Below are 13390 nucleotides of genomic sequence, written 5' to 3' on the forward strand. Positions count from 1 at the left end.
CACACACACACACACACACACACACACACACACACTAAATAGATGTAAAAAAAATAAAAATAAAAAAATATTTAAAAAGAAACCATATGTAAATTATATGTTGAACTCCTCAGCTTTACTTGGCTTAAATAATGTGTATGGTGAAAATTATTTCTACATGCTTCTCTCTACTTTTATTTTTCTTTAAGTGGAACTAGGAAGAAAGTGAAGTCATTGCATTTGAAAATGATGTCTATGCTCACAGAACACCACTGCTCTATGAAATTCTCTTCACAGAACTCTGAAGCTGGGGGAGGAGTACGTGGGAGTCTTGAGGTGCCTGTTGCTGAATTCTGCCCAAGAACTCAACTTTTCTGTCATATAGACAAGGACGTCACACAAGAAGACAGCTGGCAAGCTTCTGCATCGGTCCCAGAACTCCTGGGCAAATCCAACTGGAAGAAATAGGGTCAAACTGATGAGAGAAATAGCCAGCACAGCAGCTGTCACAAATGGACCGTGCTCCTTGACTTAGGTATTTTGTACTAGCATCTGGCTTAGTCTTTGAAGCAACCCTACATGGTAGGTATAATTATTATCACTGTACTGATGAGTATACTAATACCCTGACCTATTGCTACATGACAGCTTTAAAATGTGTCCTGAGTTGGTTCGACTCAAGAGTCCATGCTTGGGTATAGCGAATGACTCTTCAGAACTCTCTACTTCTTTTTCAAAAGTGCCTTTCTCTCTAGGTACCAGACTCCTGACATTCTAGTTTTAGAGATTCGTGCCCTTGGCTTAGTTTTTCCTCTCTGAAATGCCAATTGTTCTACGAGAGGTTTCATAAATCTCTGATCATGCATACTTCAAGTCCTGAAAAATAAGGCTCCAAATATTTCTTTTCAGAGCAATTGCTAGCCAAAAAAAAAAAAAAAAAAACCAAAAAAGTATAGGAGAGTCCTCAATTTGGGAGAGAGAGATCACTGAGTAGAGAAAGGTAGAAAAAAGGGAATATCGGGATAGCTGAAATCAAACTTCCTGTCGACTGAAGAACACACCCATTGCACTCATCAGATTGCACACACTGTGTACCCGGGACACAGTTTTTGTTTGCTTATTTTATGTTAATTACACCTTAATAAAGCAATTTTTTTTTAAATAAAAGAGAATGAATCTACTGAAGCCAGTCTGGAAAATAACTTGACAATTCCCCAAAATCAAAACAGAATTAACTTATAACCTAGCAATGACAAAGCATTTCCATATACAAAAAAACCTGCATGCAAATATATACAGTGGCATCATTTACAGCAGCCAAAAGTTAAAAAAAAACTACATGCCCATAAACTAAGAAATAGACAAAATGTGGTATGCCTATACAAGGGAATATTACTTAGACATCAAAAGGCATGGAATGTTGTCTATGCAGGTTACAGCATGGATAAGACTTGAAAACATGCTTAATAGATGAACCTAGTTTTTTTAAAAAAACTACATATTGAATGATTCTATTTATCTGAAATATCCAGCATAGGCAAAAATTCACTGAGACAGACGATGGACTAGTGGTTACCTGAGGCGAGGCAAGGGGTGAGGGAAATTTGGACAGAGTGGTAATTTAAAGTGGGAAGGGGGGGGCAATAATGTTCTAACCCAAGACTGTGGTCATGTGGACACAACTTTGTGAATATATCACAATCCGCTGAACGCAGGTTTTTACGTTTTTGTGTGTGAGGAGCCTATTGGGGATTGAACCCAGAGCCATCAACTGAGCTACATCCCCAGTCCTTTTCTGCCTTTGTTTTAAGACAGGTCTCACTGAATTGCCAAGTTGCCCTGTAGCTCACTCTCCTCCTCCTTCAGCCTCTGGGGGTTGGGCTACAGCCATGTGCTACCATGCCTGGGAAAACTGTATTTTTTAAATGGACGAATTTCATGCTGTAAAAAATACACCTCCAGAAAGGTCTTTAAAAAAACTGCTTTGTATCAAGCTTCTCTTTAGGCAAAGATAATATTGTTCCTAAATAAGGAACATATTAGGAAGGCGGTAAGAGGTCAGACTGCCCTAGATTGACTTTTATGCTACCAGTCCTGCTTTGAAACCTTGAAGGGTGGATGGCTGGGCCGCTCTATGCTCAGAGAGAAAATATTTAACTATAACTACACAATGCCTGGCTGCAGGGCTGGAGCGAAGAAAATGTCATCCTGAAGGCCCGACTCCACCTAGGTGGTCACCGTGCAGCTCCGGATCATGCCAACCCTTTCCCCCTCCTCACTCTCTTTCTCCTGCTTCTTCCCTACCCCCAACCTCCTGGCCAGCTACAGTCGGTTCTCACTTGAAGAGAATAGCAAGAGAAACAAAAGAAAGCAAATCTTAAATTCAGCAAGTTTTGTCTCTTCTCGTCATAGAATCTCAGACTCTTGGAACCTTCTCAGTCTTTGGGGACCATCTGGTGTAAGCTGCTTTTTCATGGAAGAAAACAAGGACAGAAATAATAAAAGCTAACAGTCCTTGAGTGTTTGTGTCAGTCACTGTAATTTACATACATTACCTCATTTACTCTTCACAACAACGCTTTAAGAAAGGGATCACTAGGATCCCCATCTTACAAATAAGGAGAATGAAGAGCAGAGAGGTTTAGTAACTTTGCTAACGTCACACAGCTGAGGTGCTGCAGATCTGGATTAGAAACCTAGGGATTCTGGCTTCACAGACCAAATCTTTAACCTTTAACCTCCACTAGTAGTATTTGTTCTAAAATTGTTTAAGCACATTGCTTTTAGTCTTAGCACTTCCTAGTGGTAGGTCAGCATGAGGGGAGGTATACCCTCTATCCCTTTAATAATTAAGTTTTCAGAGAAGCTGAGTCACCCTAAAGAGGCTGGATTTTCTCAGCAGTGCACTATTTTTTCCTGAACCAGGGGCCTTTCCGCTGAGCTTCTTTTCTAGCCCTGTTTTAATTATGAGGCATAGTCATACTAAGGTGCTAAGATGTCCAAGTTGGGCTTGAGCTTGTTGTCCTCCTGCCTCAGCCTCCCACAGTGCCCAGATCACAGGCTTCCACTACTTTTCCTGGCCAGCTGTCACAATCCTGATTTTCATTAATAACTGCGGGATTGAAAGAACGCTGTCAGAATTAAGAAAGCCTTCTGCTAAGTCACCAGTGACCTTATTCTGCCACAGCAAGAGACAGTTTTATAATCTTGTGACAATCTATGCCTAAATTTTATTTTCCCTGGGAATCATTCTGCCATGTTCTGAAAAGCCTACGATGCAGGTGCGACCACGCAGCAGAGAATCCCCTGCAAGGAAGACACACCTGGTTCCTGCATGCTTTTGTCATAGGCCGGCACATGTATGTTCCTTTGGCCTGAAAGAGTTAATATGATGACAGGAAAATGGAGTAGAGTATGAATTTTGAGACAATTTACTATGGAAAATGCAGCATATCTTATTTCTATAAGCCAGAGATCAAACTACTTTTAAAACAAATCATTAATTCCCCCATTTATTTATTCATCAGTTACTGTATCCCTTATATCTATCTCAGATTAGGGGCAAGGACACATATTCTAGCCCAGGTTAATAGAGCAACACAAATGGACAAAGTGCTCTTCCAGTTCATATGAAAAGGAGTAAGATCTACCTTTGGAGCTCAGACTTCAGATAGTGCCTCTAACACATGGTGCTTTGGGGAAATTTAGGGAGGGAGGGAGGGAGGGAGGGGGAAAAAAGAGAAAGGAAAGCAATCAAGGTATATTTGCTTCACCAAGTCCAAGTTGAAACCTAACAGCTTCCCTCTAAATGATATTTGAAACCAAAATTAAAGATAAGCCTCCCTACACCACTTAAGTAAACTATCTCAAAAAAAGAAATCACAGTTTTGCTTTAAAATCAAAGTTAAGATACCTTCCTATTTACATCTGCTCCATATCTTGGCTTTGGTTTGTTTGCTTGCTTAGGGGCATTTTGGTAAAAGTTCCTGGTGTCAACAGAACACAGGGCAAGAGCAGGTGAAACAGCCAGGCCCCAGCAGGGAGCCAGATCCTGGAGCGCAGGTAAAGCCCCGCCCCCAGGCACAGCCTGAGGGCCACCTGGTGTTCTCACTCTCCTTCCCTCCCGGCTCCCACGGTGACTACTTTAGGTCACACGGTCTTCTCCACATTTGCCCTCTCACAAAGCCTCTAACAGTCACCATGAAGGCTTAACCACTGTCATGCAAGCTCCACAGACACCCCTCTGGTTAGAACAAACGACACCAACACCGGCGACGCCACATTTCCAAAACTCTCCTGGGAGCTGTGACCAAGTGGCTCCCTGTGCTCCATTCTCCTTATTTCTCAAATGGAGCGAGCAAAAGTTCCTGGACAGAAGACACAGAGCACGGCCCAAATTCACCTTCTATTGTGTTTTCAGAGAGTAGTATCCCAAGAAATAGTCTAAGCTCTGCTGCTCTGCCTGAAGGCTGGTCGACATACAAAACTAAATTGTATCTTCCTCCCTGACACCTTCTTTCCTCTCCTTAGTACTTTCCATAGAAAAGAAGAATAAAAATAAGATAAAAAGGAAAGGAAAAGAGAACAAAAATCAACAAGGACCAAAATCTTGAATTCTTCTATCAGCAAGAAAAGTTTTTGCTTTTGCCTGCTATGGATGGACTTCTACAAAAGCACCCCTCCTGCTTCAACTCCAAAAGAAATTGGAAGCTGCTCTGAACTGGCTAAAGTTACCTCAGTCCTGCTGTACTTCAGGATTCATGTCATCAGAATTGCTTCCCTGGAATATGCAGCATTCTTCCAGTGTAGTCCCCCAACCCGTGTATATAAACTTAAGACTCACAAACACAAAAATTATTCTTTAATGCTTTAAAGAAAAAGGAGAGTAGAAGCCCCATAATGTAATTGCTATATAAAAAGAAGGGGCAGACAGGAATAATAAAGGAAGGTGTCAGAAAAGAAATACAGTAGTAGACTTAAAAATATAACCTACAGTTCCGTGATGGGACTGCTAATTGAACACAGTGAGAAAGGGAGAGAGAACAAAAGGGTGTTAAGGAAGCAAAAAATAATTTTTAACCTCCTCCGATGATTTGATTTAACTTCAGTGCAGATTATGTGCAGAGGAAAATTGGCTGAACAGTGCCATATATAGCTATTACAGTCTAAAATTAAAAACCACTCACAACAATTGCAACTGTTCATTGCTATCTATAAATATTCTCCTTAGTAAATGGTACCGAATTTTTTTTATCTTTTTTCCAATTTTTAAAGCCGCATAATTTGGACACGTAGCAAAAAAAAAATCAAGAAATACTTTAAAATAATTGAGTCTTTTTTCAGAAAAGCAATGTTGGCTTTTTCTTTTCTGTTCTACCTCATGAAACTCAGTGCCTACCACATATATGCACGTGCACAATGCCTACTAGCCTACTGCTAAGATGTCAGAAGACAAGTCGTTCAGAAAAGGAGAAAGAAAAAAAAAGGAGAGAAAGGATGAGAGAAAAAGGAAGAAGAAAGAGGAAGAGAGAAAGGAGGAAGAGAGAGAAAAGGAGGAGAGAGAAAGAGAAAAGGAGAGATAATAAATGATCCAAACTATTACATTAAGTGTCTATGTTCCTAGACTGAACATGCCGATTAAAGCCACATCTGACACACACACTGCGCTATGTCTGAAGCGTTTTTTCCTGCTGTTGTCTAAAGCTCGCCACCTGAGCATTTTCCTGCTTCTATCTTCTCATTCACTTTCAAAAAAGTAAAAATTATCAAAATAAAAACTTGTCACATTCTGAAGCAAACACACACACGGGTGCCTTTGCTTTATTTTTAATATTCTGACAATAATCTCTGACTTAAAAACCCATCAATCAACTGTAATTCAGATTCACTGCCTACTTTGGGTATTATGCACATGTGTGTGTTTTTTTAAAGTTACAAAAGGTTGATGAGACAACTGAGACAGTTTTCCTATTTAGTTCTGCATCCTTCAACTAAAATCATTTTTTAAAAAAACCAAAGCAGATGAATGAATGCAATTACCAGGGTCCTCTCCAGAGCTCTGCCTAGATGAGCACAAGTATGAACCTCACGTTAGAGCACACAAAGGCCACCCAAAGTCAAGTACCTTCTACAGAGCTTCAGACAGCTGCTTAAAAACACTCACCAAAAGCTGAGAGCAGCACAGGAACAATAGGAAATGTTCCAAAACAATAAGGGAATATTTGTGAACTGATCAAGGGGTCTTTTCCTTAGCTCTGTATCAGGAGAGAAGCAAAAAAAAAAAAAAAAAAAAAAAAAAAAGGTAAAAGAAAAAGAAAGAAAGAAAACACACAGCCCCAAATGCACGTCTAACTTCACAGACACTTTGTACTACCCCAGCGCATCCATCACTCGGAAGCTGAGTTCGCGCAAAGTACAAAGGTGCCACGGAATCGGAGTAGCGAAGTTCCCCTGCTTTATAATCAAAGCGTTCTTTTCAACATACCACAGTTGACTTCTAGTTTCTTCCTTCCCTTAGTCCTTCCAGGGCCCAGGGTGAAGATTAAGAGGGAGGTTGGATTTTTTTGTTTGTTTATTTTTGTTTTGTTTTTCAACTTTTACCCAAAGGTGTCATCTTGGTCCAAGACCGTGAATGTCCCCCTCAACACTGGAGACAATGACACTTACACATTCTATCTACATTATTCCACAACTATTTTGAAAAACATATAATTCTAGAAACGATGCACAAGTTGATCTTAGATATTCAGTCTTCACACATTAAATGTGTTCATAAAATTATTTCAAGTAGCATATTATGTATTCCAACTAGAAAATGACGCATTTAGAACAATATTTTGACCACTGCAAGTTTTCCTTTCACAAGACTTTTACTGAAAACTCTGAGCAACACCTGAACTTGTCCTCTGCTTGCACCCACCCACTTGTACCTACTGCCTCGGTGGATTTGAATCTGGAAAGCAGAGCTAAGCACGTTGGTCCCAGTGTACACTTAAGTGCCCTTGCTGTGTCCCTTCTAATAAAAATCTTATAAAACATCTTCAAAAATAAAAGTCTCCTCAGTCTGTATTGCAACATATCTTTTTTAAATCTTGATCTTACATTTTATGAACTAAAACCAGTAGGAACACATACTCAATTAGAAACAAATTTCAACAAATTCAAGCAAGTATGCAAAATAAATAAAAATCAGAGATTGAAGGAAAAAAAGAAGAGGAAGAAAAGAAAAAAAAAATGTATGTACCTATATATACACACTTAACTTTTCTTATTCTGGGCTAGTAGGAAAACAAAAACAAAAACAAAAACAAAACTAGAAAGTGTGACAAACTGAAAAAAAAGGTCTTTTGATATTTGTATGCACAATCCATAAATGTCTTAAAAGGTGTCTCACAGCTAAAATAATGCAATTATCAGGTTGGCAATCAGGTTAGTCTTTGGCAAAGCAATGGGGAGGATTCAAAGGTCTGAACATCACTTTTCAGGTGCTTTGTCTGGGATGTACAACACCAATAACAGACAACAAAGGACCCGCTTTATTAATTTTATATACATTTGAAGACCTAAGTAATTACATATTCATCCAACAGTCACATCTTGAAACTATGTATTTTTTAAAGGCATAACAGAGGGAGCTCAAAAAGAGAAAGCCTTCCTCAATGTCCCCTCTTCCTTTTTTTATGTGTAGCTATCAATGTATATCAACTGGGCATGCAATCATATTTATTGTCACTTTCATTCATGTCATGCCCTTGCTTATATGGTTTAGATGTGAATTATTGACGGTTACACTCCTTGTTGTAATAAATAAATAAATAAATAAATAAATAAGGCGTCAGGTACTTCGCCCTGGGCTTTCAAGTGAGCAGGAAAGTCAGAACCCCGCAAAAGCTACCGCTTTATGTAACCACCCCTGTGTCCCTTGTCTTTCTGTCCTTTCTGTCCCGGTTTCAGATTGCCTCCTCCTCAACTCTTTCTTCTTACAAGGGAGAGATTTAACCACTTTGGAAAATTAAGGATTAAAATAAACAAACAAGAGGATGTTGCTAAATGTCCTTCCCTGAGCATCTGTTGTTTAAGAACACCTCTGATTGATGACTGCTATTTTTTAATTGTTGCTTTAAAATTTAAATGCCCTCCTGGGATGTGTTATAAGTGTGTTAGTCCATGATACGAGGTTTAGGAAGTAGAAAAACAAGAGAGTGAGGGATTGCAAGGTAGTATGCTCTTCTAAACCCAACAATTCTCCTTGCTATAAAATCACAGGCCATTCAAATACCGATAACCTAATGTTGCACTGCACTTTCCACACAGTCCCTTTTAAGAACCTCTAGTCTGCTGTGTAAACAGCAGAAAGAACAAGAGAGAAAGCAAAAGAAACTTAAACAGTACACCCCCTTATACACAACACCAAAAATATAGGATTTTAATTATGGGCCAAAATATATTCCTTTGGGAAACAGACTTTTTACTTCCATTTCTTCCACAAGATACACGAGTCCATAAATTTCCCTTCACAACCTACATTTTGACTCCATTTTTGTTTTTAAAAAAGACTGAGAATAGAGTTAAGGAAAATAAATCTATAAAGCTTGAAAATAACTGTCAAAGAAACTTGATGCTTTTTTTTCTTAAGCAAGCAGGACTAGGACATTCTATGACAAGCATATGGACAACCATGACTGCACTTTGATTCTGAATTTTTACATTTAAATAAAGGCTCATGATTGCTGGTTAAGGATTCAGTTGGCCAAAGAAAATGTCAAAATGTTGGATTCTCGTTCCTACCTGTTTTTTCTTTGATTTCACACAACACATTAAACAAGGCAGGCTTCATTCTGTGGCAATTTAGAGCATGTTTTCTGTAAGAAAAAACAACAGCATGATAGCTTAGGTGGATTCTCAAGATTGAATAACTGATAATACAAAGGGGCAAATCTAAACATTTAGGCAAAATTACAGACTGAGTCTAACTCTGTGGCATACTTCAATTGTTTTTATGACTTAATACATACAAAGTCCCGCCATAGAGAAAGAACTAATGTTAATTAGCAACAAGAGTAGAGATTTAAGTACAGAACAGAACTAACCTAAATTATGTCCATTTAGGGAGAGATTTTTTTTATAATAGTTTAATCAAAGAAGAATTCTTAAACCAATAATTTTATACAGAGCAATGAATACAGCAAAGCCAAATGCAGTTTTATGCAATCTATGCAAAGACCACAGCCTAGGAGCTGTCTGCTTCTCAACTAGTGTGTGTGTGTGTGTGTGTGTGTGTGTGTGTGTTTTCAAATTTAATTCATCCATGTGTTCGAATTCATTCTGCAGATGCCCCTGTATTCTCATAAACACAAGATGCTTGAAAGGTCTTTTCAGTAGAACTGTCAATTTATAAAATTTCAGTCCCCAAGTTAAAGAGTATGGAAATGCATTGCCAGGGGGCAAACATACCCATATGGGGAATAAATTCATTTCTCTGTGTTCACATTATGCCTCTTGTGCACACACTGCTTATTTGCAGGTGTTGAAATTCAATTATTTACAATTAGGACCTTGCACCATTGGGGGAAAAATAAATACAATTGTGCCTTTTAGATTAGTGATTTACCTGGTTCTGTTGTCTCTCTGTGTTTGTATTTTTGGAATGCACTTGAGGAACCAAGGGACGCCTTTCCTTCTAGTTTATCATGGAATCACTTGGCAAAATAATACTGTTTTGGAAGTAAAATACTAATCATACCAGCTATTAGGTAACATAATTCTATGTACTAACTTAAAATAATGTGTAATGCTAAATGAAAAGCCCTGGCACTCAAAACAAATGCAATTCTTTTTTAATCCTTTTGAAAGTTAGCAAAAAGGAAGGAAACATCTTCATGAAGAACAGAGATTACAAGAATGTTCTGTCTACCATACAAGGGAGAATAATAAACTCAAAATTCAAGGCTATCAAAATGTACATATACATTGTATTTAAAGCAGTAACCATTGCCTTTGACTCAACAAATGCACATTTATAAAGATGTGACCGAGAAAAGGAAAACAGAACATAGTCTTGCTAAAGTAGTTACGTTGTTTAACCAAAAAGAAAACATAGCAGCCAATTTAGTCATTTTTCATAGAGAGCAGAGAAAGAAAAAGACTTGATTCTTAAAGATCTTATCTTCCCTTCCTCTTTTAAAACAGTTTTCACTAAATGTATTCTTATACACAGGCCCAAACGCAGACAAAAATTCCCACACCGCTGTATAGAAATACTACATTGCTACAGTTCTACAAATGGAATTATAGAGGGAAAACTGAAAATGTCCCCTCTTCCAAAATTGTATCTGATCTCTGAGCTTGTAGGCCATTAACGGGGGACCCGCTGAGCAATGCCAGTCCTAAGTTCCACCAAAAAAAAGAGAGAGAGAGAGAGAGAGAGGGACTGAACACCAGAGAAATAGTGAGTGTCTGTTCTTGCTGATTCCTTCTAGCTTACAAACTTGTGAGCAAGCCAGTTTACTGGTATGTCTGAATGTATTTTCCTGGACCAATATAACAGTGAAAGCTGCTCCCATGAAAAGAGAACTGCCAGGGGAAAATTGTCCATTTACTGTATTTATGAGCTTTTCACCAGATAATGAAATTCAAAAAGAGTACCAATGCATTGTAAAAACCTTTCTCCTATTTAAAAAAAAATTAGAATAGTTCTAGTCTTTTAACATTTGCTAGTTTCGGAGCACCCGTAAAGCTTCGTACTTTTGGGGTTACATGTTGCATGTGCTGCAAGCAAAAACAGAGTGTGATTCACTACATCCAAGCTCTTAGGTGTTTCCTCTAATTTCTCCAACTCCAATTTCTATTTCCCTTAGAAAAAATTACATAGCATGTCTTTTCCATGCCACTAACTCACTTGTATATATGGCTAAAAGATTTTCAAATTAAAAAAAAAAAACACTTCAAAGAGCCAACAAAGCTGAGTAACTGTAGAGACATATGTGGTCATTAGATCTTTTTAAAATTCTCCCTTTCAAGTTCGGCCTTGGGCTTGCTGGTTGTTACTTAAGTCTGTATTTTCTTTTGAAAGAGAATTTTCTATAAAATCCTAGAGTTCAGAACTACATACCTGGCGGTGGATTAAGTTAGGAAGCTAGTTTCTTCATTATGTTTCTTTAACGAACATCTTTGTGTCCTATAGTATCCAAATACATAAAACTCCCACAAGCTTTTCCTTCTTTAGCTGCATTCTAAGTGGTCAGAAAGAAGCATGGGGAAAGAGCATACTTGATTTTTGTCCCCCTGTTCTTTTCTTAAAGGACCACATTTAGTTGCCTGTGTCACAGAAGGCAGGCAAACCAACTCAAATTAAGAGACAATAAAGTTAAACTAAAAACCTGAGGCTCTTGAAACTAGCATATGTGCCCAAGAGCAAAATTATCTTTGCTGTTTTGCCATTAGCTTTTCCTAAAAACAGAATTAAGTGAGTGCAAAATATTTTGTGAATGCTGACGAGTGACAAAGAAATACCCTGTTTTTGTTGTTGTTGATGTTGTTGTTGATTTGTTCTGCATTTGGTTGAGATGAGAAAGGAAAAAAGATAATAATTTTGGAGGGTGAGTCAAGAAGGGAAATCAAAGTAGCCGAGTTAGCTAAATAGCCAGTTGAATTTGCAAATAGAGTTTTTGGGACATTGTGTTTGGTAGTGTTAGGAAGTCCTTCAACCAGAAGGCATGGAATACTGCTCTGAACTTGACAATTCAGCTCTCTCTTACACTTTTTTTAAAGCAGTAAAAAGTGCCGAGGGCCGCTTTTGGATCAGTTGGCAGTATTTTGGCGTGCCTGAGTGCTTGTGTGGGTCTATATGAATACCTCTATATTCACACACACGAACACACACACACACGCACGCACAATATGTACACAGCCACATTACAGCCTGGACGATTACACTTTCGATAACAACGCTTCTTCAAATTTTACTCCTCCGCCATGTAGTTACTTGTCAAAAAAATGGGATAAGAAACTACATTTTAAAAGAAAGCGCTGTGGTGATTCGGTTCCCATTGTTTCCCCCTGCGAGAGGGAAAAAAACAAAACAAAACAAAAAAACCCAAGAAAGGAAAAGAAAAGCCTCCATCTCACCTGGCCTGCGCCTCATCCAAACTCTGGTCTGTGATGGTCATAATTTGCTGTAAAATGTCTCCAATGTCCTGCTTCCTCCCGCCCTCCCCCTCGGTCCCTCCGGCCCCATCCTGCAAGTGCTGGGACAGGCCGGGGTGTCCGGCCATCCCGACCCCAGCGTGGGAATGCATCAGCCTGGGCTGCTCGTCCATCTCCAAAGGCTACGGCAGCCCTCGGCTCTTCCTCTTCTGCGCCTGGGCTCGGCTCCTGGGAAGCACCGGGCTTTTTATCCTTCAAGCTGTCTTCAAATCCTTTTCAGGATAAACAGGGAAGGGGGAAAAAAAGAAGACCAAAAGAAGAAGAAGAAAAAAATTCCCTTTGCCTCTTTAGAGGATGGTGGGAGGGTGGGGAGTGGGGAGGGGGAGGGGGCGTGAAGGGGTTGCGGGGTGAGGGTGGGGAGGAGGGCTGGTGGGGAAGGGTGTTGACTCCAAAAAGCAAGAAAAATAAACCACCTTCCCACTTGGCGAAAAGAAATCAGAGCTGGCTTTTGGTTTTTCAGTCCGATCTCCTTTACAAGGCAGAAATGGGCTCCCGGCGCTTAAATCTGTGGCTTAATCCTTTTGCAAATATGCATTGATCGGGAGAAAGGAGAGGAAGGCAGGGGGATTGCAATGCAAACTTTCCCCCCCCACCCCCCGCTGCCCCCCACCCCCACTCCGGGCCAGAGTGATCTCAAAGGGGGTGGGCTGTTGCAAAAGCCAGATCTCCCCCAGCAGCGGTGGCAGGCAAAGCCCAAGCTCTCTCCTCCTCTGTGTCTCTGCAAACTCCAGCAGCCCCGTCAGCCTCCTGCTTTTGTTTAGCCCAGGCTCAGGACTCCAGAAACATATACAGAAAAACCACAGCCTGAGAGGAGGAGGAGAAGGAGGAGGAGGAGGACGAGAAGGAGGAGAGGGGAGGGGGCAGAGGGAAGAGGGAAGGGGGGAGGGGGCGGGAAAGCCAAGAGGCGGGGGAGAGAAGGAGGGAGGCGGGCTCTTGGAGCCACGCCCCCTTCTCTGATTGGCCAGCAGCTAAAAGACGGTCTCTTCCTCCCCCTCCCTCGCTCCCTGGGCCTCCTCTTCGGGCTCCTTCGGCTCCTCCCCTCGCGGCGCCCTGTCAATCAGAGTTCAGAGGTGGGCCAGGAAGGAGGCTGAGCTAACACCAAATCCCCAGTCCTTAAAGGTACAGTGGTAGCGTCCTTCCAGCTCAGGTTCCACTTCTCTGCCTGGCCGGCTCACTTACGTCGCGTCCTTGAGGAAAACGTGGTTCC

At 40.3% G+C, this 13390-nt stretch overlaps 1 protein-coding gene across 5 annotated transcripts in view; it reads right to left on the minus strand.

The window, feature by feature from the left end:
- The window catches only part of Pbx1 (PBX homeobox 1), a 323692-nt gene extending 310637 nt beyond the window's left edge, over positions 1–13055 (minus strand). For 3 of the 5 annotated variants that reach the window (XM_023699749.1, XM_004639879.3, XM_004639878.3), the window contains exons 1-2: positions 12106–13055; positions 8767–8840 (exon numbers count right to left, since the gene is read on the minus strand). In XM_023699749.1, coding sequence (XP_023555517.1) covers positions 8767–8840; positions 12106–12296 — 265 coding nt within the window. In that variant the 5' untranslated portion in view covers positions 12297–13055. The remainder of the gene's footprint in view (positions 1–8766; positions 8841–12105) is intronic. The other 2 variants (XM_023699748.1, XM_023699750.1) reach the window with 2 other exon arrangements.
- Between the last annotated feature and the right edge of the window lie 335 nt (positions 13056–13390).

Source organism: Octodon degus, unplaced genomic scaffold (genome assembly GCF_000260255.1).
Source record: "Octodon degus isolate 3935 unplaced genomic scaffold, OctDeg1.0 scaffold00116, whole genome shotgun sequence".
NCBI lineage: Eukaryota > Metazoa > Chordata > Mammalia > Rodentia > Octodontidae > Octodon > Octodon degus.